General features: G+C 37.8%; 1 protein-coding gene across 4 annotated transcripts in view; it reads right to left on the bottom strand.

The window, feature by feature from the left end:
• The window catches only part of igsf21a (immunoglobin superfamily, member 21a), a 175,474-nt gene that overhangs the window by 57,119 nt on the left and 93,729 nt on the right, over positions 1-24,626 (bottom strand). For all 4 annotated transcript variants that reach the window (XM_087840913.1, XM_006782918.2, XM_087840911.1 and 1 more), the window contains 2 exons: positions 11,953-12,074; positions 3,828-3,946 (listed from right to left, as the gene is read on the bottom strand). In XM_087840913.1, the coding sequence (XP_087697039.1) occupies positions 3,828-3,946; positions 11,953-12,074 (241 nt within the window). The remainder of the gene's footprint in view (positions 1-3,827; positions 3,947-11,952; positions 12,075-24,626) is intronic.

The raw sequence follows: 24,626 nt of genomic DNA, 5'->3' as shown, positions 1-24,626 counted from the left end.
AATAATTCACTTGCCGCCTCTACTCCCATTGTTTTCTCTCTGAGCCAACATCCATCTGATTAGTGTGTCATTTAGTGTGTCATATTAATTAACGAAAGACCAAGACAGACTTTTAATTCATTTGAAAGCCTGATGCTTAACATTGTCCACCCCAGCTGTAAAACTCAAAAACCAGTCTTACTTGTTATCGTCTATCGTCCACCTGGGCCTTACACAGAGTTTCTCTCTGATTTCTTAGACTTTTTATCTGATTTAGTTCTCAGCTCAGATAAAATAATTATTGTGGGTGATTTTAACATGTAGATGCTAAGAATGACAGCCTCAACATGGCATTTAATCTGTTATTAGACTCAATTGGCTTCTCTCAAAATGTAAAAGAACCCACCCACCACTTTAATCACACTCTAGATGTTGTTTTAACATATGGCATAGAAACTGAACATTTAACAGTGTTTCCTGAAAACCCTCTCCTCTCTGATCATTTCCTGATAACATTTACATTTACAATAATTGATTACACAGCAGTGGAGAGTAGGCTTTATCACAGTAGATGTCTTTCTGAAAGCGCTGTAACTAAGTTTAAGAATATAATCCACCCACTGTTATCATCTTCAATGACCTGTACCAACATAGAGCAGAACAGCTATCTGAACGCTACCCCAACAGAGGTCGATTATCTTGTTAATAATTTTAGCTCCTCACTACGTACGACTCTGGATACTGTAGCTCGTGTGAAAACTAAGACCTCAAATCAGAAGTACCTGACTCCGTGGTATAATTCTCAAACACGTAGCCTAAAGCAGATGACTTGTAAGCTGGAGAGGAAATGGCATGTCACAAATTTAGAGGATCATTATTTAGCCTGGAGAAATAGTTTGCTGCTTTATAAGAAAGCCCGGGCAAAGCCAGAACATCTTACTATTCGTGACTGATTAAAGAAAATAAGGCTGACAAAAAGCCAGAGCTCTAGTAATGACTTCTAATAACTTCTTCACAAAGAGAAAGAATTACCAATAATCATCTCTCAGATGTAATATTATCTACAGCTACTTTTAGTACCATTGATGTTAAGTTAGACTCTTTTTCTCCAATTGATCTTTCTGAGTTAACTTCAATAATTACTTTCTCCAAACCATCAACGTGTCTTTTAGACCCCATTCCTACAAAACTGCTCAAAGAAGTCCTGCCATTAATTAATTCTTTGGTCTTAAATATGATCAACCTATCTCTAATAATCGGCTATGTACCACAGGCCTTCAAAGCTGGCAGTAGTTAAACCTTTACTCAAAAAGCCATTTCTAGACTCAGCAGTCTTAGCTAATTATAGGCCAATCTCCAACCTTCCTTTCATATCAAAAATCCTTGAAAGAGTAGTTGTCAAACAGCTAACAGATCATCTGCAGAGGGATGGGCTTATTTGAAGAGATTCAGTCAGGTTTCAGAGTTCATCACAGCACAGAAACAGCTTTAGTGAAGGTTACAAATGATCTTCTTATGGCCTCTGACAGTGGACTCATCTCTGTGCTTGTCCTGCTAGACCTCAGTGCAGCGTTCGATACTGTTGACCATAATATCCTATTAGAGCGATTAGAACATGCTGTAGGTATTACAGGTATTGCACTGCAGTGGTTTGTATCATATCTATCTAATAGACTCCAATTTGTGCATGTAAATGGAGAGTCCTCTTCACACACTGAGGTTAATTATGGAGTTCCACAGGGTTCAGTGCTAGGACCAATTCTGTTTACATTATACATGCTTCCCCTAGGCAGCATCATTAGAAGACATATCATACATTTTCACTGCTATGCAGATGACACCCAGCTCTATCTGTCCATGAAGCCAGATAACAAATCCCAATTAGTTAAACTGCAGGAATGTCTTAAAAACATAAAGACCTGGATGGCCTCTAACTTTCTGCTTCTTAATTCAGATAAAACTGAGGTTATTGTACTCGACCCTGAAAATCTTAGAAATATGGTATCTAACCAGATTCTTACTCTGGATGGCATTACCTTGGCCTCCAGTAACGCTGTGAGGAACCTTGGAGTCATTTTTGACCAAGACATGTCTTTCAAAGCACATATTAAACAAATATGTAAGACTGCTTTCTTCCATTTGCGCAACATCTCTAAAGTTAGAAATATCCTGTCTCAGAGTGACGCTGAAAAACTAGTTCATGCCTTTATTACTTCCAGGCTGGACTACTGTAATTCATTATTATCAGGATGTCCAAAAAACTCGCTGAAAAGCCTTCAGTTAATCCAAAATGCTGCAGCAAGAGTACTGACAGGGACTAGAAAGAGAGAACATATTTCTCCTGTTTTGGCTTCCCTTCATTGGCTTCCTGTTAAATCCAGAATTTAATTCAAAATCCTGCTCCTCACATACAAGGTCTTAAATAATCAGGCCCCATCTTATCTTAATGACCTAGTAGTGCCATATCACCCTATTAGAGCACTTCGCTCTCGCTCTGCAGGCCTACTTGTTGTTCCTAGAGTATTTAAAAGTAGAATGGGAGGGAGAGCCTTCAGTTTTCAGGCCCCTCTTCTGTGGAACCAGCTTCCAGTTTGGATTCGGGAGACAGACACTATCTCTACTTTTAAGATTAGGCTTAAAACTTTCCTTTTTGCTAAAGCATATAGTTAGGGCTGGACCAGGTGACCCTGAATCCTCCCATAGCTATGCTGCAATAGACGTAGGCTGCCAGGGATTCCCATGATGCATTGAGTTTTTCCTTTCCAGTCACCTTTTTCACTCACTATGTGTTAATAGACCTCTCTGCATCGAATCATATCTGTTATTAATCTCTGTCTCTCTTCCACAGCATGTCTTTATCCTGTTTTCCTTCTCTCACCCCAACCGGTCGCAGCAGATGGCCGCCCCTCCCTGAGCCTGGTTCTGTCTGAGGTTTCTTCCTGTTAAAAGGGAGTTTTTCCTTCCCACTGTCGCCAAAGTGCTTGCTCATAGGGGGTCATATGATTGTTGGGTTTTTCTCTGTATCTATTATTGTGCGATCTACTGTACAATATAAAGCACCTTGAGGTGACTTTTGTTGTGATTTGGCGCTATATAAACTTGAATTGAATTGAATTGAAATTTAAAAAAAGAAAATCCCACAAAACCCTGACACACAGCAGAGTGTGCTAACAGATATTCTCAAAATTATACCAAGTGCAAAACAACTGATCACACTTGTTAGAAAAAAAAATCTGATTATATAAATATTAATTTTTATCCAGTTTGCTACACGTTTTCCTTCAAATTAGGGCAAATGAAGGAAAGATCAGAGATGATGGGCATGTGCAGATATTTTTCGCACACAAATTAAGGTTAGTTCAGGAAATAAACATTGAAATAGAAAGATTGTCTCACTGTATTATCAAAGAAATGAAATGGATACTTTTTTTTTTTTTTTAAGAAAGACAGTAAAATTATATCTAACTTCTAGAAATTTGAGCTAAATGGAGCTGCAAACATTAGTTACTTTGCATTATTTTAAACACTATTTTAAACAGTTTCTTTTTGGGGTAAAAAAGATTTCTTCTGACATACAGGAAAACAGTATCTCTGTATCATTTTTTTAAACATCCCCCTATGGCACCGCATATTGAAGCTTCAGTCTTTTGAGTGATCAAGAGGCTTCTCCCTTGCCTGCAGGCGAGCAGCACAACCAGTTTTTCAGTCTTTCTCTCTGTCTGACCTGCAGACTTTGAACAGTCCCTCGCCATGCAATACATGTCCCACCCGAGCATCCCATTTTAACCAAAAAGACATTGACTTTTGGTGCTTTTAAAATAAAGATAGAGTGCAATGGTGATACTCACACATAACCGTAAGAAAAACATTCCCTGAAGCCAGGACAACTTTCTCCCTTGTTGCCCGGTCGTAGATGCCCACATGGCATTCATAAGGCCCGTTGTCTGAGATCCTGACCTCTGGGAGTCTGCAAAGTAAAGGGTTACACTGTGAGTTGATACTCATGTTTCAATTTTTGTACTAACATCTGACAACAAAACAATTACATTAGCAAGTACATACACGGGAAGATAACTATTTGTGTTCACAGAAGCTACTTCCAGCTGCTCCCTCATTCACTAGGGGTCACTACAGCAGTTAGCGCCACATGTTTAATTTGGGAGATTTTTACACCTTCCTGACACAATCCCCAAGGGATCTGTGTCTCCTCTCGGGATTAAACCAAGGCACTCTTGCTTGTTAGGTAAATGTGCAAACCATGACACTTTCACATAAAAACTGAACGTGTCAATCAGTGTCAACAGAATAGCCTTGTAAAGGTTCAGTCATGATGCACGTTAGGGCTGTGCGATAAGACCAAAATCTCATATCCCGATATAAGAATTCTATCGTCCCGATAACGATATAAATCACAAAAATGTAACATTTTCTGTAAATTCTGTGAATCTCGGGCAGCTCGATTTGCGGAAAGTGTTTCCGGCTGCGCGTCATGTAGCTGGAGTCGAGTGTTTTAACAGATGCATGAAACTATACATTTTTAGACATAAGTTGTAACGGCCGCCGTTTTCTTTGTGAGTATTTATTACACAGCGTGCTGCGGGGAAAAACCTGTTCTAACGTTTGAGTCTAAGGTTTATTTTTTAGCACCTGGCGGCTCTTTTTTACTTCTCATCCATAAATAATCTGCTCTTTCATGTGATTCAGTTTATTTTGAAAAGTCTCAACAGGATCTTGAGCTTTATTGTGAAAGGTTTATGTGGAACATAAATAAGCGGACACGCGATGGTGTTACCGTCGTTGTTGCTAACCACAACGCATAAAAACAGGCGCTTGTCCGTCAGTAGTGTGGTTATATTAAATATAAGAGAAAGAGAGAACTTTAAGAAATTAATATAGCCACTACAGTGACCATCAAAACGCTGAAAAAGTATTGCCGTAAACAGTTTATTTTGCGACACCACGAAACAAACAATAGCATAAAATGAAATGATAGATGTTTTTATATTGTCATCCGATATATATCGTTATATCAAACAGCCCTAATGCACGTGTATAAATGCTATCAAAATTAATCCAGAGTCCAGAGATGACTGCAGCCCAGCCCTTGAGCAATGAAACCCAGAGCGTCAGTGCTCCAGCCAACATAAACCATGAAAACCAAAGTTTGGCCTTCAGGAAGTGTTTCTGTTATGGAATATGTTATTGTAGTAGCAACCAGGGAAATGGTAGAGAATATCGTTGAAAATGAAGAAGTTATCTACACAGTGAATGACTTACTTAAACTGAAACTGCAAACTGGTGGGCACAAGGCCAAATTGAAAAAAGGATTTGTTACAGTCACAAAACTTTACAGGAGCATTCAAGGGTGTCGGGATCCCATCACATAATGGTTCCTTGTAGTTGACTAGATTTAACTAGTTAACTACAAGGAACGATTATGACAGTAACCACACACACACACGCAAACAAATCTACAAGTTGAACAGCGAGCCCCTTTTGCAGGCCCATTAATGACCAAGGGTCCATCTGTATCAGTTTTTTGCTCATCCATCATTTTTTAATAAATTAATCGGACATTGACGATGTCTGTTAGAATAAAAGATCCCACAAAACAAAGTTTGTCAGTGTCTCACATAGACTGAATAAATACTTAGTTCAGATTACAGATCAGTTGTGTGTCAGAATTCAGAAGTCAAAAAGTTTAGTCAAAAAGTATCACTCTTTTGCTATTGTCTGCATCCTTCAAATGAAAATACACTGACTGAAATACTGAAGTCTTTGGCACATTTGACAACCCTGTTGCCGGTGTATGACACTTTTTTCTATGAAAGATAAGTGTAGAGTGTTCTTATAAAAAAACAAAAAAGAAAACCCTAAAAGTATATTTCAGAAAACAGCTTTCACTATACTTGTTTTTCATCTGTAATTCTGCAGAGACACAACAGGCAGCGATTATCCAGTCAGCAATAGCAAATGGCCATTTTTGAAAGAGAACAAGAGCACAATCTGTATTCTGTACTCAGCTAATATGTCAACAGTGATAATCAAAGTGAGACACCGCTAGTCACATTTAGCTCCTGTGATTTATGCCCACAAAACAGGGACAATTGTCCTTGCTGCTCGGGTGTTTCAGACGGGGACCTCTGTTAGAACAGCAGCAGGGTGCTCTTAGCAGCCAGGCTTTAATGAGTTCAGCTGTGTGTTTGTGTGTGTATGCATATAGGTGCGTGTCTGGAGGAGAGGAGCGCTCCCTATTGGAGAGCAGTCAAATCAGTGTGACTACATATATATATATATATATATATATATATATATATGTATATATATATATATATATATATACATATATATACATATACATATACATATATATACATATATATACACACATATATACATATATATACACACATATACATATATATACACACACATATATATATATATTTGATATATTTGTGTGTGTGTTTGTTTTATTTAACTTTTATCTATACAGGGAGTCCCATTGAGACTTAATGTCTCATCTACAAGAGAGACCTGTTTCAGACATGTTTACTGAGACTTCTATCTGACCACTGTATGTTTTGTCACATCTTCGATCCATGAATAATTAAGAAATAGGAAATAAAACACCACATTTGAAGTTTGTACCTGCTGATTAGACAAGTGCTCTACATGTGTTTTGTTTCTCTGGTTCTTCAAGTGTTTAGTAAAACCTAATGAAAAATGGATAGATACTATGAGTAGGCACACTGAGGTTTTCTCCCATAGCACTTGAGGAATACGCATATAACAGGCAACACTTTTTTTTAACACTACTGAATAAAAGTGATGAGAATAGCACAGTGACTCTCCCTCTGTGGTGGTGTTGGGTAACTGGTTTTATTATGGTAAATGCTGATGTAGTCCATTGCTTTGTTTTTGCAAACAAACCCATAGTTCACTTATCCACAGTCCTGACTACTGCTTATATGGATTCAAACCAAGAAAGAGACGGAACTTACCAAGTCCAAAAAGAAGGACCATAACGATAAGATGTGGAAGAATTTGTGGAAGAAAGAAACCTCAAATCAAACCATTTCTGAGTGACTACCTGCTTGGAGTCTCTTACAGTTTGACAGCTAGTTTGACACATGTGTCTAGCTGTCTGGACTTGGGAAAGAGGAAAGGTTGTACTCCTACCACTGAGACTTCTTTTAAATATTAAGGCTGGTGGAATTAAATTTTCAGCGTCCTCTCTAATCCTCGATTCCATGCATTTGAGAAGTGTTGGCCCACTGAGACGCCCCCCCCCCCCCCCCCCCTCCCCAAAATTATACATGTGACACTTTTAAAAAAGGTTTATTGCTGTTTTTTATTTGCTATTAAAAGGTCAGCTAATGTTTGAAGTTTTTGTTTGGTATGAATCTCAATTTAAAAAGAATAAAGTCATTTTAGTATTGATTTATTTTCTTTCATATTACTGCTCTGATTACACCCATACATCACAAGAACCATCAACACAGTTAAATGTGTGTGTTTACATCTTAGTGAACAGCATTATTAGGAGCGCTTAAACAAACTGTTAAGCAAACGTGGCTATTTTGAGTTGTTCTACAATTAAACCACAGCAGCACAACATTTATCAGCTAGGTTTATAACAAATAAAATGTAGCACCATCACATTTATTTATTTATATTTGTCTTTTTTTTTAATTTATTTATTTCATTTGTTGTGAAAATTTGCGTCTCAGTCAGTTGTAAAAAGGTGTTTGGGCAATGACACAAACCATAGCAGATGGTTAAATCAAAGTCTTTCTCAGCCTTCAGAACTAAAACGATTATCAGCAAACCAAACATATAGGTAATTAAATTAAAAAGAAGAAAAAAAAACAATTTCTGAAAACTACAAAATGTCCCATTTAAAACACGCACACACAAAACAGCAGGTACACAGTGGCGGTCGATATCAATGGGCCCCCATGGAGGAGCGGCAAAAACAGCACACCGCAAAGAGAGATCGATTGTCCCCTAGGAGTTTTCCTGTAATGCAGGCCTTCCTCTAGAACTTCTTCTGCCTACAAATGCAAGAAAATGCAAGTGCCTAGATGGAGAGTGAAAAAGAGAAGACTTGACAGAGTGGTGTCTGATAGCTCATCCAGTCAATCTCTGCATCAAATTAACTAGCACATTGTCAGATACTCTTTCTGGCCTGAAGCATTATGGGTGAATGGGTAAAGACTGGCAGTTGTAAGATGGTGAAAAGCAGAGATAAACTGCTGAGGACGGGATGCAAAGTGAGGTGTGTAGTCATCTGTTTCCTTAATGAATGAGCATGAAACAAAATAATCAGGATAATGCTGTGATTCGGTGAGTGTGACAGACTCACTACTCTGTGGTTGCATTATACTAAGTGCTGATGTAGCTCATCTTTCTGTCCTTACCCAACACTATAGTCCTGCTGTTTGCTACCCTAAGTACTTAGGATTTATGCATTGAAATCCACACAAACGCAAAAAGCAGAGCACAGTGACAAAAAGGTAGAAAGAATGGAGGTATTGTTGAAAGAAGGGTAAACGCCCAAATTGAAACCAAACACACAGAAACACACAAAGAACACACACACACAGACGTTCTGTTGATCAAAATAACTCTAAAGCCCCATTCAGTGTGCATTAATTTGTGAAGCCATTACTCATTCTTTATCACAAATGCAAAGCTTCACTTCACCCTGCAATTATATCTTACAATAGTGTACTGTATGCACATTTCTTTGAAAATAGGAGCTGTGAGAGGGTACGTAAACATCTTTAGAAAGACATGTGCCACCATTAAAATATTTTACACAAACAATTTATGGAATGTTTTTTTATGCATTCATATCTCTTTTTTGTTTCAATAAATAAGTGATGACAAAAGTATGAATCTGCTTTAACTGCTTTTCTGCTTTTATAAAAGAGAGTTTGTATGAATGACTCAGTTATTATGTGATCTGTGGCAGTTTATTCTATATTTTTTTCAGTTTGAATACATTTTAAATCCATTCAAATAACATGTATTTTTTTCATGTTTTATACTCAATAATAATACTCAAATGTCAAGTGGTGCAACTGCTGATTTAAATGAACAGATTCAAAAGATGATTTTTTTTTTTTATTGTGTTTAACGATAATTCAACATAAAATAGTCGGGCACTATTTACTTTTAATTGCTACAATAATCCATTTCATCCACTTTATTCTGCTTATCTGATTCAGTGTTGCCCAGTCCAGCTGTCACCAAGTGAAAGGCGGGGTACATCCTAGATAGGATCATCAGTCTATTGTAGTGTTAAAATAATCTAAATAGTTTTAAAACTGTTAAAATAAATAAAATGATTTTGTACACCAACTGTTCTTAAATTTCAGGCTGACACGGCCAAGACTACGAGACTTTTATTATTAAGTATAAAAAGTGATGTAGCAAAAAAAGAAATTTAATCATACAAACAAAATGGGGTTTGTATGGCTGGCTGAACGCATGAATGAAAACCATACATCTGCTGGCACCTCACAAAAAGTATGGGAACAGCACTCTATGTAAAAAGAGAATTTTAGTTTAGTTATACTTTAACTTGTTCTCTTAATAGGCATCAATTAATATCAAATACATTAATATAAAATACAGGCTTTGCATTTTTGCATGAACATTATACTAAAACTCCTACTCTTTTTAAACACATTTCTTCTATACAACAGAGACAAGGTAACAGATGTCCATTTTCTATAACTTGGCAATATCAGCCTCAAAATAGATTTTAGTTTTTTTTATCTGCACTACTAAAGCAGAATTTACAGAAACCTGAAGTGGAAGAGAAGATCTGACTTTACAACTGCAGTCAAACTTTAATGTGTAAAAATTAAGGAACACATATGAAACCTGCATCCAATTTGGCTGGGTTTTCCAAAACAGCCAGTGGTCAAGTGTAAGTAAAAAATGGTCAAATAAAGGCTGTGCAGTGGCAGATAAATGCATTGTATCTCAAGTCACTGTGCACCATTAGTAATGTTAAAAAAGTGCTGTGACTGCAAACAATCATCATAAAAATCGTACTGTTCTCAGCATAAAAAGCTACATTATTACATGTGGCCTATACAGGATGTGTTAAACCAATGATGTCAAATCAAAGGGTCTTTTTCAAAAGCAGCAAACTCCTGCTTTTGATTGGACGCTGAATAGATATCAAATTTCCAGGGTCACTAGTTATGTGCAAGATCTGTTGTTTCCCTTACAAGAACTAATCTATGTATTGACACTTGAAGATGCAGAATGTCACAGCTGCTGTCATTCTTTGAAAGATTACACTAATAGCTGTTGAAGCCAAACAAGACTGGGAAATCTTAGATGAACCGATATCAGTGTGACTTCAGATGCTGTTGAATATTTGCAAGATGTAGGAAGGATTATTTTTATTATTGCTACACTATAATAGTACCATAATCACATATAGCTTTTAGATTATACAAAAGCTCTGAAGTTTCCTGCACAATGTTCCATGTTTATAAAGGCTACAGAATATTGAGGCAATCATTTTTGGTCATAAAGCTCCATTCGTCAGAGTGGTAAGGCTTTGTACAGAAGATTTACAATTCTAAAGTGGAAACGGGTGAATACAGTGAGTAAAAATTCAGCCTTTTGCATTTATGAGAAGCACTGAGCTTCTGTTAGACACCATGAAAGCAGGAGTGTGACCAGGGAGTCTTTCTTGACTGGAAAAATGGTGTGATTGTGGCAGAATCCCACATGTCTCTCTGGATGACTAACACAGGCTTAGCATTCTTGTACAGGTGCAGGTAGCAACCAACTGATCAGTGCGCTGTAGACTTTCTGTCACTTCTGTGTGTATATATATATATATATATATATATATATATATATATATATATGGATGTGTCCACATGTGGTTGGTCATTTCTTTTGTTGCTGTGTACAAACATGTTTTCATGTTAGTGTGAATATAAGTGTGTACGCCATTCCATTTTGATTACGCCTACACTCCCAAAGGGATAGTAGGATTGTCTAGATAAATCATTTTCAGCTGGGCAGACACACCACACAGGAGAAAAGAGAATAGAAAGAAAAAGGAGAGAAAATACATCGAGGTAATGTACATGAGCCAAATCAAGAAAAAACAAAAAAAAAACAGCAGGATAAAGATGAGATGAAAAGGAATGATGAAAGTGGGATCATTACAAAAAGGATGCAAAGTGTGAAGCATTCTGGGTTTGAATGAAGTTGCAAGGGCAATGAATGGCCAGCGTTTCCTTTTGTGCTGCTAAGCATTCAAATAATGATATCTACAGGAGAAGACCCAAAGCAGAGGGAGAGAGAAATGCGGAGATATGCAGACAGCTGCCAGCCGTATTGTTAAGGCCTGGGGTAAAAGAAGGCCGTCCCCGGGATGCCTTAAATGTGTAATCAAGCCAACCAAAGTCACGAGACTCCTCCTACTCTGATGTTCTCAATTTCTTGGCAACTTAGTAAAACTTGTTAATGCATACATAGCAGTACTATGTATCCTGTGGATATAGGTGAAGCACATGCTCAACTCCATGTGCTGCATCGCTCCAAGTGTAAGAGATTGGGTTTGCTACCTGGGATATATAAAACCACTACATAATAGGGCAGCCTGACCAGATGTTAGATAAATCTTTAACACTAAAGACTTTATCCTGTGCAGAGTTGATGATTAGAGTTTGCCACTGCCTCCTGTCCTCATGTAATAAAACCCCTTTGCTCGGTCACTGAGTCTGGCCTTCTGGCCTCATCTGACCACCAGCAGATGGCTGGGAATGAAGTTGGGTTGTACCGAATAGAAATTCATCTTAGTGCATTTCATCACAGTGTCAGAAGGTTGTTTGATTATACAGTAAGTTTAATATTTTACAATTTACCACTGCAGCAAAACAAATCTATTATGAAAAACAAGAAAACTGAATTCATTTTTAGGCTTACCGGACAGTTGATTGGTATACAAGGTCTTCACGCCTGCGGTAGTCCTCCATGTGAGAGTAATTTGTATTAAACATAGCATCGTAGGTGAAGATTTTCTGCTTGATAGTACCTCCGTCTGTGACCTGTGAAGCAAAAGGAGAGAGCATTACTAAGGTGAATTCTCCAGTGATGAATGGGACAGGAGCAACCTTTTTACCCCTAGAGCTTCTCTTATGAATAAACTGTTGTCACATGGCCTGAGAGTGCACAAAGTAATCCTGCCTGCAATTACCTCATCGATTCATGATAAGTTTATTCATTATAAGGTCTAATGGCAAAGGGATTAAAAATCTGCTGACACGATAACCTCGAAGAGTCAGTCTCTCGGCTTCATTTGTGGCCATGGATAAATCTTAATGAAGACTGACGTAGTACAGTGTTCTGCGTGTGACAAGTAGTCCGCTTTCTGTAAAGGTAATAGCATGTGACAAGACAAAGATAACAGAAGAGGATATTCAAACACTGGTCTTGTTTCATTTTTTTTCTGGGTAGATGATCGAGCAGTTCTTTCCTTTCCAGTATTCACAGGAGTGTTAAACTCACTTCAAAGCAGCCCCTAATGCTGCTTTGAAGAAGGACATTGTTGGTGAGCCATGGATCCTTCTTCTGTTTGCCAGAGAAGATTGATTCTGATCCAAACAAATCATGTCAGTTAAATAAACAATATCAAAGGATTTCATGATTAGTCCATACTAAAATACACATGGGCTCATGTAAAGAAAAGGCTAAATTGTACTTATATCAGCAAACAATTGTTTCCTGTGAATGTAGGGTAACTCCTATGACCCCTTGCCTCTAGAGAAAGCTTGCTGCCTTAGGCTTATTTTGCTAACAGGTTCTGCAGAGGGAGTTGGCAATGCTGAAACAACGAAAAGCGCAGGAGTGTGAAAATAAATTACCCCAGTTTACCTGTAACAAACAACTTCTTCTTGGTTACAGGCCCACCGGTTTGGCAGGAGCTGGGATTTTTTTTTAACAGATTTTAAATATTAAAGGTCAACATGCTTGCTCGTAAAAAGCATTCATCTACTTTCTAACTTAAGATTTTTGAGAGGAAGTTTTCTGGATGTTGTGAACAAAATCAAAGGATTGTGCCCATCTGTTTTGCTTTAATATCACTTCACATGTATAGCACAAAGCAAGTTTATTTGGACCACTATAGAAGAGGAGAGGGAGATTAAGTGCAGCCTCTAAAAGCAAAAGCACATCTGGAAACCAGTCAGACTTGTCCCACCACTGTAGCTACAGTAATGCTTATTTTACAAAGATCGGTTTAAGGAGGAAAACTGGTATTTTTTGTTTAACATACTTGTGCAACACCACACATGAAATAGATTTTTCAGACTTTAAAAGCATACCTCCATTAACTTTATTTCCATATTGTACAATGGTATCTCGTATGGGTGCCATACACATATTGGAAATAGAGAGACAGCACATTCCAATGGAAAAAAATAAAATGCCACTGAGACAAAGTAATATACGTTACAGATTAATGCAGAGTGAAGCACACATTCATAACAATGAATTATGCAGCAAAACTGTCACTGAAATTTGAATGGTTCATTTCCAGTTATTTGCCTGTATCTCTCAATTTCACACTGCAATAGTGCCTGAGTAAGCGATTAAGTACGTGAGACTAGATCAAATACAATTCTACAAAAAGAGTTTTGTTATTTGTATTTGCACGTTTCTGTCAGTCAAAAAATAATTTGAACAACTAATGTTAGACAGCAAGTGCAATCATTTTTATTGGTCCTTAATATTTCCTTGATTGCTTGTTTTGAATTGTAGGTCTATGTCTTGTAAAAATGCAACTACCTGTTCAACTAGTTTTGGCAGTATTAGTCATTAAATATAACATACAAGACAGCCTTAACCTTGGACAATCAACTGAGCCAAAAAAATAAATTAATTAATTAGGCATATATTGCAAAAGAATGGACAAAAATGCAGGAGTTCTGCAACTAAAAGCAATATTTAGTTTGGTCTTCTTGAAGCACAATAACAAAATAAAATAACATTTAAAATAAAATCACTTTAAAAAGCGATAATATTCTGCTTAGCTTAATCTTTAGCCATACATGGAAATGAAACTGAGCAGGTGTGATTTGAAGCTCAAACTAAAACACTGGAAAAGAAAGAATCATTCTTTTCTAAAAGAATGAAGAATGGTTTTGGTAAGAGCTGCACCAAGTTCCTCTATGTGCTCGTAGGGCTGGTTTGACTCAATCTAATGACCTTAGTTTGAGATGACACTTTAGGTAATAAGTACCCAATTTGAGCCCGGTAGCTTTGAGGATATATCATTTTATTTGTAATCCTTGTAGAATGTGAGAAGCAATAACCGTATCTAGTGGAGCTAAATAAGAAAAGCATTCCACCTACAGAAATGCAAACATCAAAGTGTTTAATTGCCAAGTCTCCTGGAAATGCACTGGAAAAACACCACACCAAACCACAAGCAATAAAAAGGATAAACAAACGTGTGGATTATCTCCAAAAAGGGGTTGTATATCTTCAGATTTTTGGGGTTTCATTAGTTCATGTCAGATGCATAGGCATGCCTAAAGCTGTGCGAGACATTCAGATCTAAACAGGTATTTTCTACTTTGGCATAGGAAAGAAAGAAGACATGACTGTAATCATTTACACCGATTTTCATTTGCAACTTTAAGAAATTAACAAATCCTACAAATGAAGGCTTACTTTCCCTTTACTTTCAAAGTGCTGCTGAATTTAAAGTTCGAAGACTGAATAAACTCATGCAAATATGATTAGCTGTTCTTCAAGTACTGAGCTGAGTTGGGGATATTTCCTTGCTGCCTTCTTTCACAGTCTATGTAATGCAGCAAGCATTACTATTGCTTTGTCCTCCTCCTGGAAAATCTGGTGGATAATGCAGGTGTTAGATTTCTGGTTGTCTAGAAACCCTAAGGACCAGAGAGAAGATTTCTGCCTAAGACAGGTCTTCTCAGTGGCACCCTCTCTTTATCTATCTCTTCTTAATGATTTCACCTCTTAATTAAGACTAACCTGTAAACCCCTGTGTAATAAATCTGATGCAATCTACACATCAGTGAATGTCGTGCTATCCCCTCAAGAGGACCAAGACTAACTATGGAAGGACAGAACAGTGAGAAGGGAGAGAGAGTGGGAGGGTGAAAAGAGATCCAAACTGTGCCAAAATGGCTCTACAAGAGGGAGGGCAAGAGGGAGATGAATACTCTTTGATTGCAGAAAAGCACCGTTGGGGAAGCAAAGCTTTGCTACAACTGCTTTGTTGAATCCAGGCCATGCAATGCACATGAGGCACAGAAGCACCAAACCTTTCTAACACTCTGCCATCTGGAGATATGAAAGGCGAGAATGGGTGGTAGAAAGTTTGCTACTTCTCTCCTGTCTACATTGTGTCATATAGTGGCAAAAGAAGAGTAGGTTGACAGATAGGTAACAACAAGGTGAGTTTGAAAGTGCTTAAACCAGAGTCCTGTGCTTCTCTTGAGATGTTGCAATCCTAAAATCTCTCCAGACAGAGGTTGCCCTGTATCCTTCCTGGCCAGTCAGCTGAAATGCCCCTGTAATGATGTCTGCTATTATTGGGGTCAGATTAGGACTGGGTCTCAGGGGTTAACCAAAGCCCTCCTCCCCTCCGCCTGTCTAGGGTGGGCCTATTTATAGGCTGCAGCTGCATCAGCAGCCACTGGAGGAAATTCAGCTAACACACTGCGTGCCAACTGTGAGAGATTCAACCTGAATCCTGCTTTATAATTTCAGGCAGCAGTCTGAGAATCACTACAGAAAGTCTTTTTACACCATTTTTGAAACAAGTTAGAAAAAAAATGTAACTGTGCATCGTTTCCAAAGGATTTCTAGTCTCTACTTACAAAGCCATGGAAGACCTATGAAATTAAAATTATACTAAGCATGTTCTTCATATGGTGTATAATAATTAGATGGTAATGGCTTTCAACAAATTTTTTATTCATATCTTATTAGCATTTTTTGTGATCTGAATGCAAAGTCTACCACGTTCATAAGATGGTCAACGGCATGGCTTTCAAATAATATCTTAATAAGATTTATTCCCATTCAGATTTATTTCCATTCAGTCCCTCATTTAAAGACTAACAAAAGAGATGATCAGTTCATTGTCATGAACTGGCTTGGCACTTTCCTTCATTTCCATGCTAATTTGGCTAATATTATTATGTCACAAAGTGTCATTTTGAAACCGGCTAGAAAAACTGGGAGACACTGTCTTGTAAAATTGCTATTTCTGTACCGAAACAATAATGCAAAATACAGAACTTATGTCCCAGAATGTCAAATTACTTGAGTTACTTAAATAAGTTTAAATAATAAGTTTCCTCTACAATGCTGTATAGGAAACAATTATTTGATCTCCTATAAACTTGTAAGTTTGCTAACAAGGAAATGGACTGTCTATATTTTTTACAGTACTCTCATTTTACTGGATAGAGACAGAATATTAACCAAAAATCCAGAAAAAAATGACATCAAAGTTTTAAATTGACTTGCATGTCATTAAGTAAAATAAGTATGTATAAGTAAGTGAAATATGACTTAGTACTTGGTTGGGAAACTCTTGGCAAGCACAGCTCTAAGACATTTGTTGTAGTTGGTCATCAGGTTTGCACACATCTCAGAAGGGATTTTGGTCTGCTCCTCTTTACAGAAACTCTTTAAATTTTGGTTGCTGGTTGGCAACTCAAACCTTCAGCTCCATCCACAGATTTTCTAAAGTACGCGGTCTGGAGACTGTCTGGAGTCTGTCTAGGCCACTCCATGATCAAATAATGGCAGCAACAGTTTCTTGACAATGGTCTTGAGGCTCATTCCAGCCTTTTGTAATTCTACAGTAATTTCCATGATGTATTTTGCCATCTCTTTGGTCATGTCCATGGTGGTAGAGAGGCTGGAATGGAGTAAATGATGTGCTTTATGCACACAATAAATTCAAGTCAGGAGTATCTGTAATTGATAGATTGTTATCTGCGTGCCATAGAGACACACACCCAATCTGTGGGATGCCTCACTCAGTTTTCAGGCAACTAGCGTCACCAGCGCATTTGGCTATGGGTGAGCTAGTACGTCCTATCTTAATGGCATGCCCTAGTTTCTTCGTATAAAAAACAAAGGACCATACACATTTTCACTTAATGTGAACAGATTTTTGGTTGCACACCTGGTGGGTTATTTTGAGGTTTAGTCCTACTCCCCATAGACTTGTTTATTGCTCCACATCATCAGATTGTAAGCCAGCCCGTGTATATCGCCACAGATCGAGTGCCTCCCTCATGGTGTATCACTGTAGTATTGTCTGTCCTGACCAAGACATGACAATTTTTCAGGATTAGCAAGAAATGTCTCAAAGTCAGAAAACCTGCCATGAGCACGAAGTAATTTATATGTGCTCAACAGCGCCTCTGGGGCCAAGTGCCAATAGACAGATGCGTAACAGCACCCTGGTGTTTTTTGCCACTTCCTCTCTGCTGGAAGCACGTATTACAAAACTGTTCAAATATGTGAACACTGTCTACGAAGGGTCCACGGTTTCTTTGATACACTGAAAACCCAAGGGGGGAGTGCCAGCCCGAACACGAGAGTATTCCTTGGCTACACCTTGAATAGCGTACCTGATAAATTTTCTGTGCTCTACTCAAATTCTTATGTGAAAATAAGCATCCTCATATCCCACTGATTTGAACCGGTCACCCTGTCAAATAGATCAGAACTGCACTTTTCATGTCTGCATTTTGAATTTGTATATTATGAGGTGAAAATTAAAAGAATCAGTCTACCCTTTTGCAGAGTGAGGAAATATTTGCATTGGAAGCCGCATAATTACTTAATTTTCTCCTCTGGTCAAATTCTATTGCCCCTCAGCTTAAGAAAGAAGAAATTTCACTCTAGTGAAACTGGGCGGATTTGTTCCAGACTGTAGTCTGCAGCCACTCACAACAGTTGCCAACACCCATGGATGGAGTGTACATGCGTGCCATTCCTGTACTCTGGCGGCCAAGGAGCCTGGGGGATTAAAGTACAAAACTGGACAGCTATGCCCTCTTTTAATATGGTAATAGTATCCTAATATGGAAATCCCATGAGCTAATATTACCTCATTATTATTATGAGATAACTGCCTTTAAAGTGGTAGCAAAGTAAAAAAAAAAAAATCTAATGCACAGATATTACCATGTTTTATTATTTTTACCCATTTAACTATACTATTACTAACTGATTTTGTCTCATAATCTTACATTTGTTTCCACAATATTAACTCCAGCCTCTGGCTTGTTATTACGAAATTACAGAAATTTCAATGCAATATTACTCGGCTATAAAAACTGTTGATTACTTGACTCTCGCTTGGATATTACTTTAGTAATTAAAATATATTAATTTGCTGTTTTGATAGTATTGCCTTTTCGATTCCGCCTTATTATCCCACTGCTACGACATTATCAATGAGTGCTAATAGAAAGTATTATGTGTATAACAACAGGGACAATGCAGGCGCATTTCAAAGTGTGGATCTGCAAAACCTAAGTACTGTATAATGTTGATCTTCACTCAGTGAGAAGATTCGGTATGCAGTATTGGTGGCCCTGCCTCTTAACCTGTGAGTTTACAGCTCTGCATGCTGTGCTTCCCTAGTGGGTGCTGAGTGACAGAGGACTTGGTTAACGGGATTTCATGCTTCAAATGACAGGCTTCTCTCCTCCCTCTGTCTGTCACTACACTCTGTGGGGAAGCACAGTTAATTCAAGCTGGTAGCTTGCAACGCTGCAAACATATACAGTACCTTTGATGCGCAAAAGGGTTGATAATACAGTGCCACACTAAATTTTAAAAAACCTGAGTTTGTAGGAACGGTTCATCTAACAATTCCTTTAACAGTAAGACTGCTTCAAAGCATATAAAACTAATTCAAAATGCTTTAGCTCATCAAATACAATTTGCAAATATTTATTTGAGAGACACTTGCCAGCAGCCATGGAAATACAGTGATAGTCCCTTTTGCTACTTCCATATTACCTCTAGAAATATAATGGAAACTTGTGACGCTATCAGGTCTTCAAGCAGAGTTTGCACTGGAATAAATCATCATACTTAGGCAGTTGTCAGTATAAAGATAAAAAAAAATCTATTCACGTGAGTGTTTTACGGTCAGTGGCTTTGCATACAAATCTGAAATGTGAGCCTTTCGTATAAGAAATTTTCAGTCAATGGCCATATGCACATACACAGTATAGGAGCACAGCACTGTTGTAGTAAAATCATTTTCCAGCATGTTATCAGTATCACATGTTCCAGCTCTACTGTCAGGCATTTTGATTCCAGCATTACAGCTTACAAGCAGGTTGTGATTGGCTGCTGCTGGAACTGCCAGATTACATACAAGGATAAGAGCTGGGCTTCATGAAAACTATGCCACCAACAGGAACAGACCAGCTGCATTCAGCTACACCCTAGAGGTAGCAGGGTGAGGGTCAGGCACAGCGACGGTATAAATTCAGGCAGTTGAGTGTTATGCAAGCGTGTTATCTAAAGCCATCTGAGACAAGGCCATCCAGAGATGGTTATTACGGCTGTCATTCTGAGGGAGAAAGGCTGTCTGTGGGCTGTCAACGAGGAGGTGATGAGATCAAAGCAGGTCAGACTTGTTGGTGACTGCTGATCTACAGTATATTGGTTATTGTAAAGGCACTGTATAAAGCAGTGCAGCATGTCCTAGGCATTATTACAGTACAGTTTTTGAACTTCTTCTACAGACATTAATTATATCTCAAAAACACATTAAAATTACATATATTGATTTTTTCCATGAAAATATAATTCACTTCATGCCTTAAATAGCTTAGATACACTCTACATGTTTGCATCCTTTAGTACTGTATGTGCAGATCTAAGAATATGCAAATATATACACAAGCTGTCTTAATACATAATTTTGACAAGTTATTGGTACACTGCATTTCTACGGGGGAAATATTCATCCTACGCATTGACTGCTTATTTTGCTAATGAGCTATCTTATAAGCTAGCATATAAAAAAAACACACCATATGGATATGTTAACAACATTCCAAGTTTTCACTGGAGGGGTCTTTCAAAAAGTGGAAAGACTTTTTGTGAATTAAACTGAAGTGGTGCTAGAATTTAGAAAAATGCATGCCATTTCATCTCTCTAAGCAATTACAACTGAGGTGCCCTTAAGCAAAGCACTTCTAACCAAATTGCTCAGTGGAGAGGATTAGCTAACAATAGAAAAATGTGGTTGATCTGGGCAGCACTCAAATGCGGACCATTTCAAGAGTATCATGGGTGCCAAAGATAGAACAGATGAATAAAATAAATAAATAAATAAATATATAAAAAAACTTTAATAATTGTTGAAGTTTTTTTTCTTCAAAGAATTAAACATTTGTGGAGTGGATGCCCTCCTAATGATCTCAAAACACTGTATTCACATGAGCATGATGTGGCCTTGAACATTAGGCTCAAGATCTGTGAAGTTCATCAAATGAACATTTGTGCAAATTCAGACAAAAAAAAAAGTGAGGCCTGGACTTCTGCATGTTTCCCCTACACCTGCTTGTGTTCTCTCCAGGTACTCTGGTTTCTTTTCACAGTCCATCCATCCATTCGCTTCCGCTTATCCTTTTTCAGGGTCGCTGGAGCCTATCGCAGCTGTCATAGGGCGAGAGGCGGGGTACACCCTGGACACTCACATTCATTCGCACATTCGCACCTAGTGACAATTTGGATTATCCAATTAACCTATCCCCACAAGCTGCATGTCTTTGGACGGTGGGAGGAAGCCGGAGTACCCGGAGGGAACCCACGCAAACACGGAGACAACATGCAAACTCCACACAGAAAGACCCCGGCCTGATGTTGGAATTGAACTCAGGACCTTCTTGCTGTGCGGCAACAGTGCTAACCACCGTGCCACCGTGCTGCCCTGTCCAAAACGATGCATATCAATTGATAATTCTAAATTGGTTGCGGGTGTGAATGTGACTGTGAATGGTTGTCTCTGTGTGTTAGCGACCTGTTCACAGTGTATGTCGCGTCTCACCCTAGGACAGATGTAATAGGCTTTAAGCCCTTCCCCACATCTCCATCTACCACAACCCTGAATTGGACAAGTAGTTAAGAGGATGGATGGATAATATAATACAATGCAGTTTATGATTTATTCACTTTCTTCCCCAGTTAAAACAAACTGTTTCTCATCATAATAGTTTATATATTGCTTTGTGGTCATAATTGACTGTCAACTAAATACACCTACATCATATGAGACAGTTTCATAATTCTGTACTACTTCCTAGAATCTAATTACATGTGATATTTTTCTGTATCTTAAAATTCTATGTTATTCTGACAATTCATTACATGCCACATTTTTTACTGCACTCCCAGAGCTTCTGTTTTTTCCAGCCTGAATCACTGTTAAGCCTGTCTGACCTCCAGGCTAGTGCAGCCTTGTGTCACCCTGAGCCACTTAATTGTCCCTGTAACTGCATGTGCGTGTCGCTTGATATGCAAATGACATAATTCCAACAAATTAGTATGACTGTGCTTAACACTGATAATGTATTGTGTCAAAGTCCATCTAATTTATAATTTCCTGTAATACGTGTGTGCAGGGCAGAAGTGAAATAAGTAAAAGTGTCCTCTGTGTTACTTACTTTGAAAGATAACTGTCAACACACTTCTTTGTGCATGAGTGTTTTTAACTACACCACCCCAGGCAATTTATGTGCGTCAGTAAGTTATCTGTTAACAAGTTGGTTACAAAAAAAACCTGCTGTGCTATGTATGATGTGTGTCATCTATAATCCAGCTGCATGCAACTTGTTCTTGCAACCGACTTGTTAAAGAAAATTCTAGATGTTTTTTTTTCCCTTCATGATTCAACTAATGATGCAGTTTTATCCACCAAACCCATGTCCAACAACATTTTTGCCATTTTCTACTATATCACAGATGGGTTTTGACTCAAAAGGGCACACAAGTTGGAAAACAGATGGTCTTAAAAGACATCAAGGCCACTGTGGACATAACGAGTCTGCATATGTTTGCAACTTCACAGTTCTCTTCCTCTCCTTTTTCTTCTTCCCTATCCTCCCGATTACTGGAGCCACCATCTGCATCTGCCAGTTGATGGATATATGGGGAATGTTATTGAATGCATAAATCACAAAGCAGGTCGCGAGCATAGAGCAGAATGCTGAATTTAGCAGAATGCTAAAATAGACAAAGGTTTTTGTTTTCTTCATAAATTTTATGAGTGAGTTTATTATGATAAAGCATCTTCCGCCTTCAAACTGCAAGAAAATTTATCACCAGCATTGTTCCCTGACAGAAATTGGTTGAAAGCAGAAATTCATATTGGGATTACGATGCGGGCACATTTAAAAGGTTAAAGCAAGATCCTACTGAATGATAGATTTCATCTACAGAAATTGCGATCTTTTCAACAATTAAATAAATAAAAACTAAACACAGAACAAAGCTATGTCCATATGTTTTTGGACAGAACAGACTGTTTTGTAATTTTCCCATGTAAACCACTACAGGAGATTTTAAACAAGTCAAGATGTAACTGAAATTCTTAATTTCAGGTTTTATTTAAGTGGTTTGGCTTAACCGGAGTACTGTAGTCATGTCTTTCATAACTGTTTCGGACTTACAGATGCTTTTACAGTTTTGCACGTTTTCATATCCTGGCATAATTTCTTATGAAGTTTTTGGAAAATATGACAAAATCATTACATGTGATCGTGCAGAAACTCTTTCTTTTATTTAATTTTACTTATTTGACAGTGAGGTGAAGTAATTCATCAGATAATTGTGTGCCCCCTTCATAAAAGAGAATGACAACTGAAAAACCAAATGGCCCTGATCAAAAGTTTGCTTATAAATAAATAGTTGGGTTTATAATATACATACAAATATCCTGGTTTAATTGGCTGATCCCACACCTGTTATGTATTTGATGGTTAAGTAGTGCCTGTTTATAGTCATCCCGTTTTGTAGTTTTTATTGCAACCTCTGGACATTTCACTAAGAGCAGCATTGACTTTGTTGGCTATTGAGCCATGGGGAAGGCCAAAGAGCTGTCAAAAAATCTGCAATAAAAAAGACCCATCCAAAACCATCCAAATATTTGAAAATGCCAGGTAGTGCTCTATGTGTGATTAAAAAATGGAGAATTAGTGCTTCTGTTGATACCAAGGGACGGTCAGGTAGACCAACAAAAAATCAGCCTCAGCAGTCAGGAAAATTGGTCAGGATATAAAGAAAAATTGTTATGCTACTTCAGCTGAAATACAGGTTTAACAGCAAGAAAGTGGCATGACAGATTCAAGATCCACAATAAGGAGGCACTTGCACAAAATAGAAAAAAGCCATTACTGAGCCAGGGCCACAAAATAGTATGTCATTTGGTCAAAAGTAAATCAAAAGTAAGTCATTTGAAGTGATGAGACCAAAAGTGAAATTTATGGTCAAAACCATAAATGCGATATTTGGAGGGGAGTCCACAAAGTCTATGGAAAAAGTGCACAACTTGTACTTTGAAACATGGAGGTGGATTTTTAATGTTTTGGGGATATATGAGCTACAAAAGCACAGGGATATTCATAAAAATTGATGACAATTTGCACTCATCAGTCTGAAAACTGCGCACAGGAAGCACTTGGACCCTCCAACGTGACAATGATTCAAAACACAAGGCCAAATCAACCATTCACTGGACAGAGGAGGAGGACAAAAAAGTGAAGGTTCTGGAGTGGGCACGACAATCTTCTAACCTCAATATCATTGAGCTTCTCAGGGGAAATATCAGATGTGCACTTCATGCAAGACTACCCAAGAATTTCCAGGATCCGATGGCTTTATGTTTTTATTATTCAAGAAGAATGGACAACTCTACCCTCTACAAAAATAAAGGTACTCATCACTGATGCGAGAAGGGAGAAACCATTAGTATTAAGTACAAAGAACTATTTTGAATGGGCACAATCTCATTATTTTTGTTATTGCTATGCTATGTTCAATGATTGCACAATTCTGTGATGCCTTATTGCTCAATTAGATTCCATTGAAAATAAAATCAATGTGTTTTGCCTGATAACTCATATTGTCTTTTTGTCACCTTTAAAGATGTTTGCTTTATTCTGGGAACTTATATGAGTTTTTCATCTTAATATTGGCATCCTTTACTTTTATCTGTATCTCTTTGAATTTCATATTGAGAATTCCAGCAAAAAGATAGCACATGGAAGTTCAAAACCTCTTTCAAATAATGTAGCTGCTTATTGTCATGTAACGACAGGCCTTACCTGACAAAGAAGCTTGTTCAGTCAGTTGTCCAATTGCTTTTGAGAATCTATAAAAGCCATGATATCTTTACAAATGACTATAATTCCTAATATTTTTTTTAAACCACTGAATTAAAGCTGAAAATCTGCACTTCAATCACATCTTGATTGTTTCAGTATGCAAAGGCAGTATGCCGAGCTAGGTAAGGAAGGTTGTAATTGTTAAATATGGATACATATGAATACCCAGAATTTTGAGCTGGATTGAAACAT

This window comes from Neolamprologus brichardi, chromosome 5 (genome assembly GCF_056152115.1).
Source record: "Neolamprologus brichardi isolate AB-2024 chromosome 5, ASM5615211v1, whole genome shotgun sequence".
Lineage (NCBI taxonomy): Eukaryota > Metazoa > Chordata > Actinopteri > Cichliformes > Cichlidae > Neolamprologus > Neolamprologus brichardi.
This window is presented reverse-complemented; position numbering and strand designations above follow the sequence as displayed.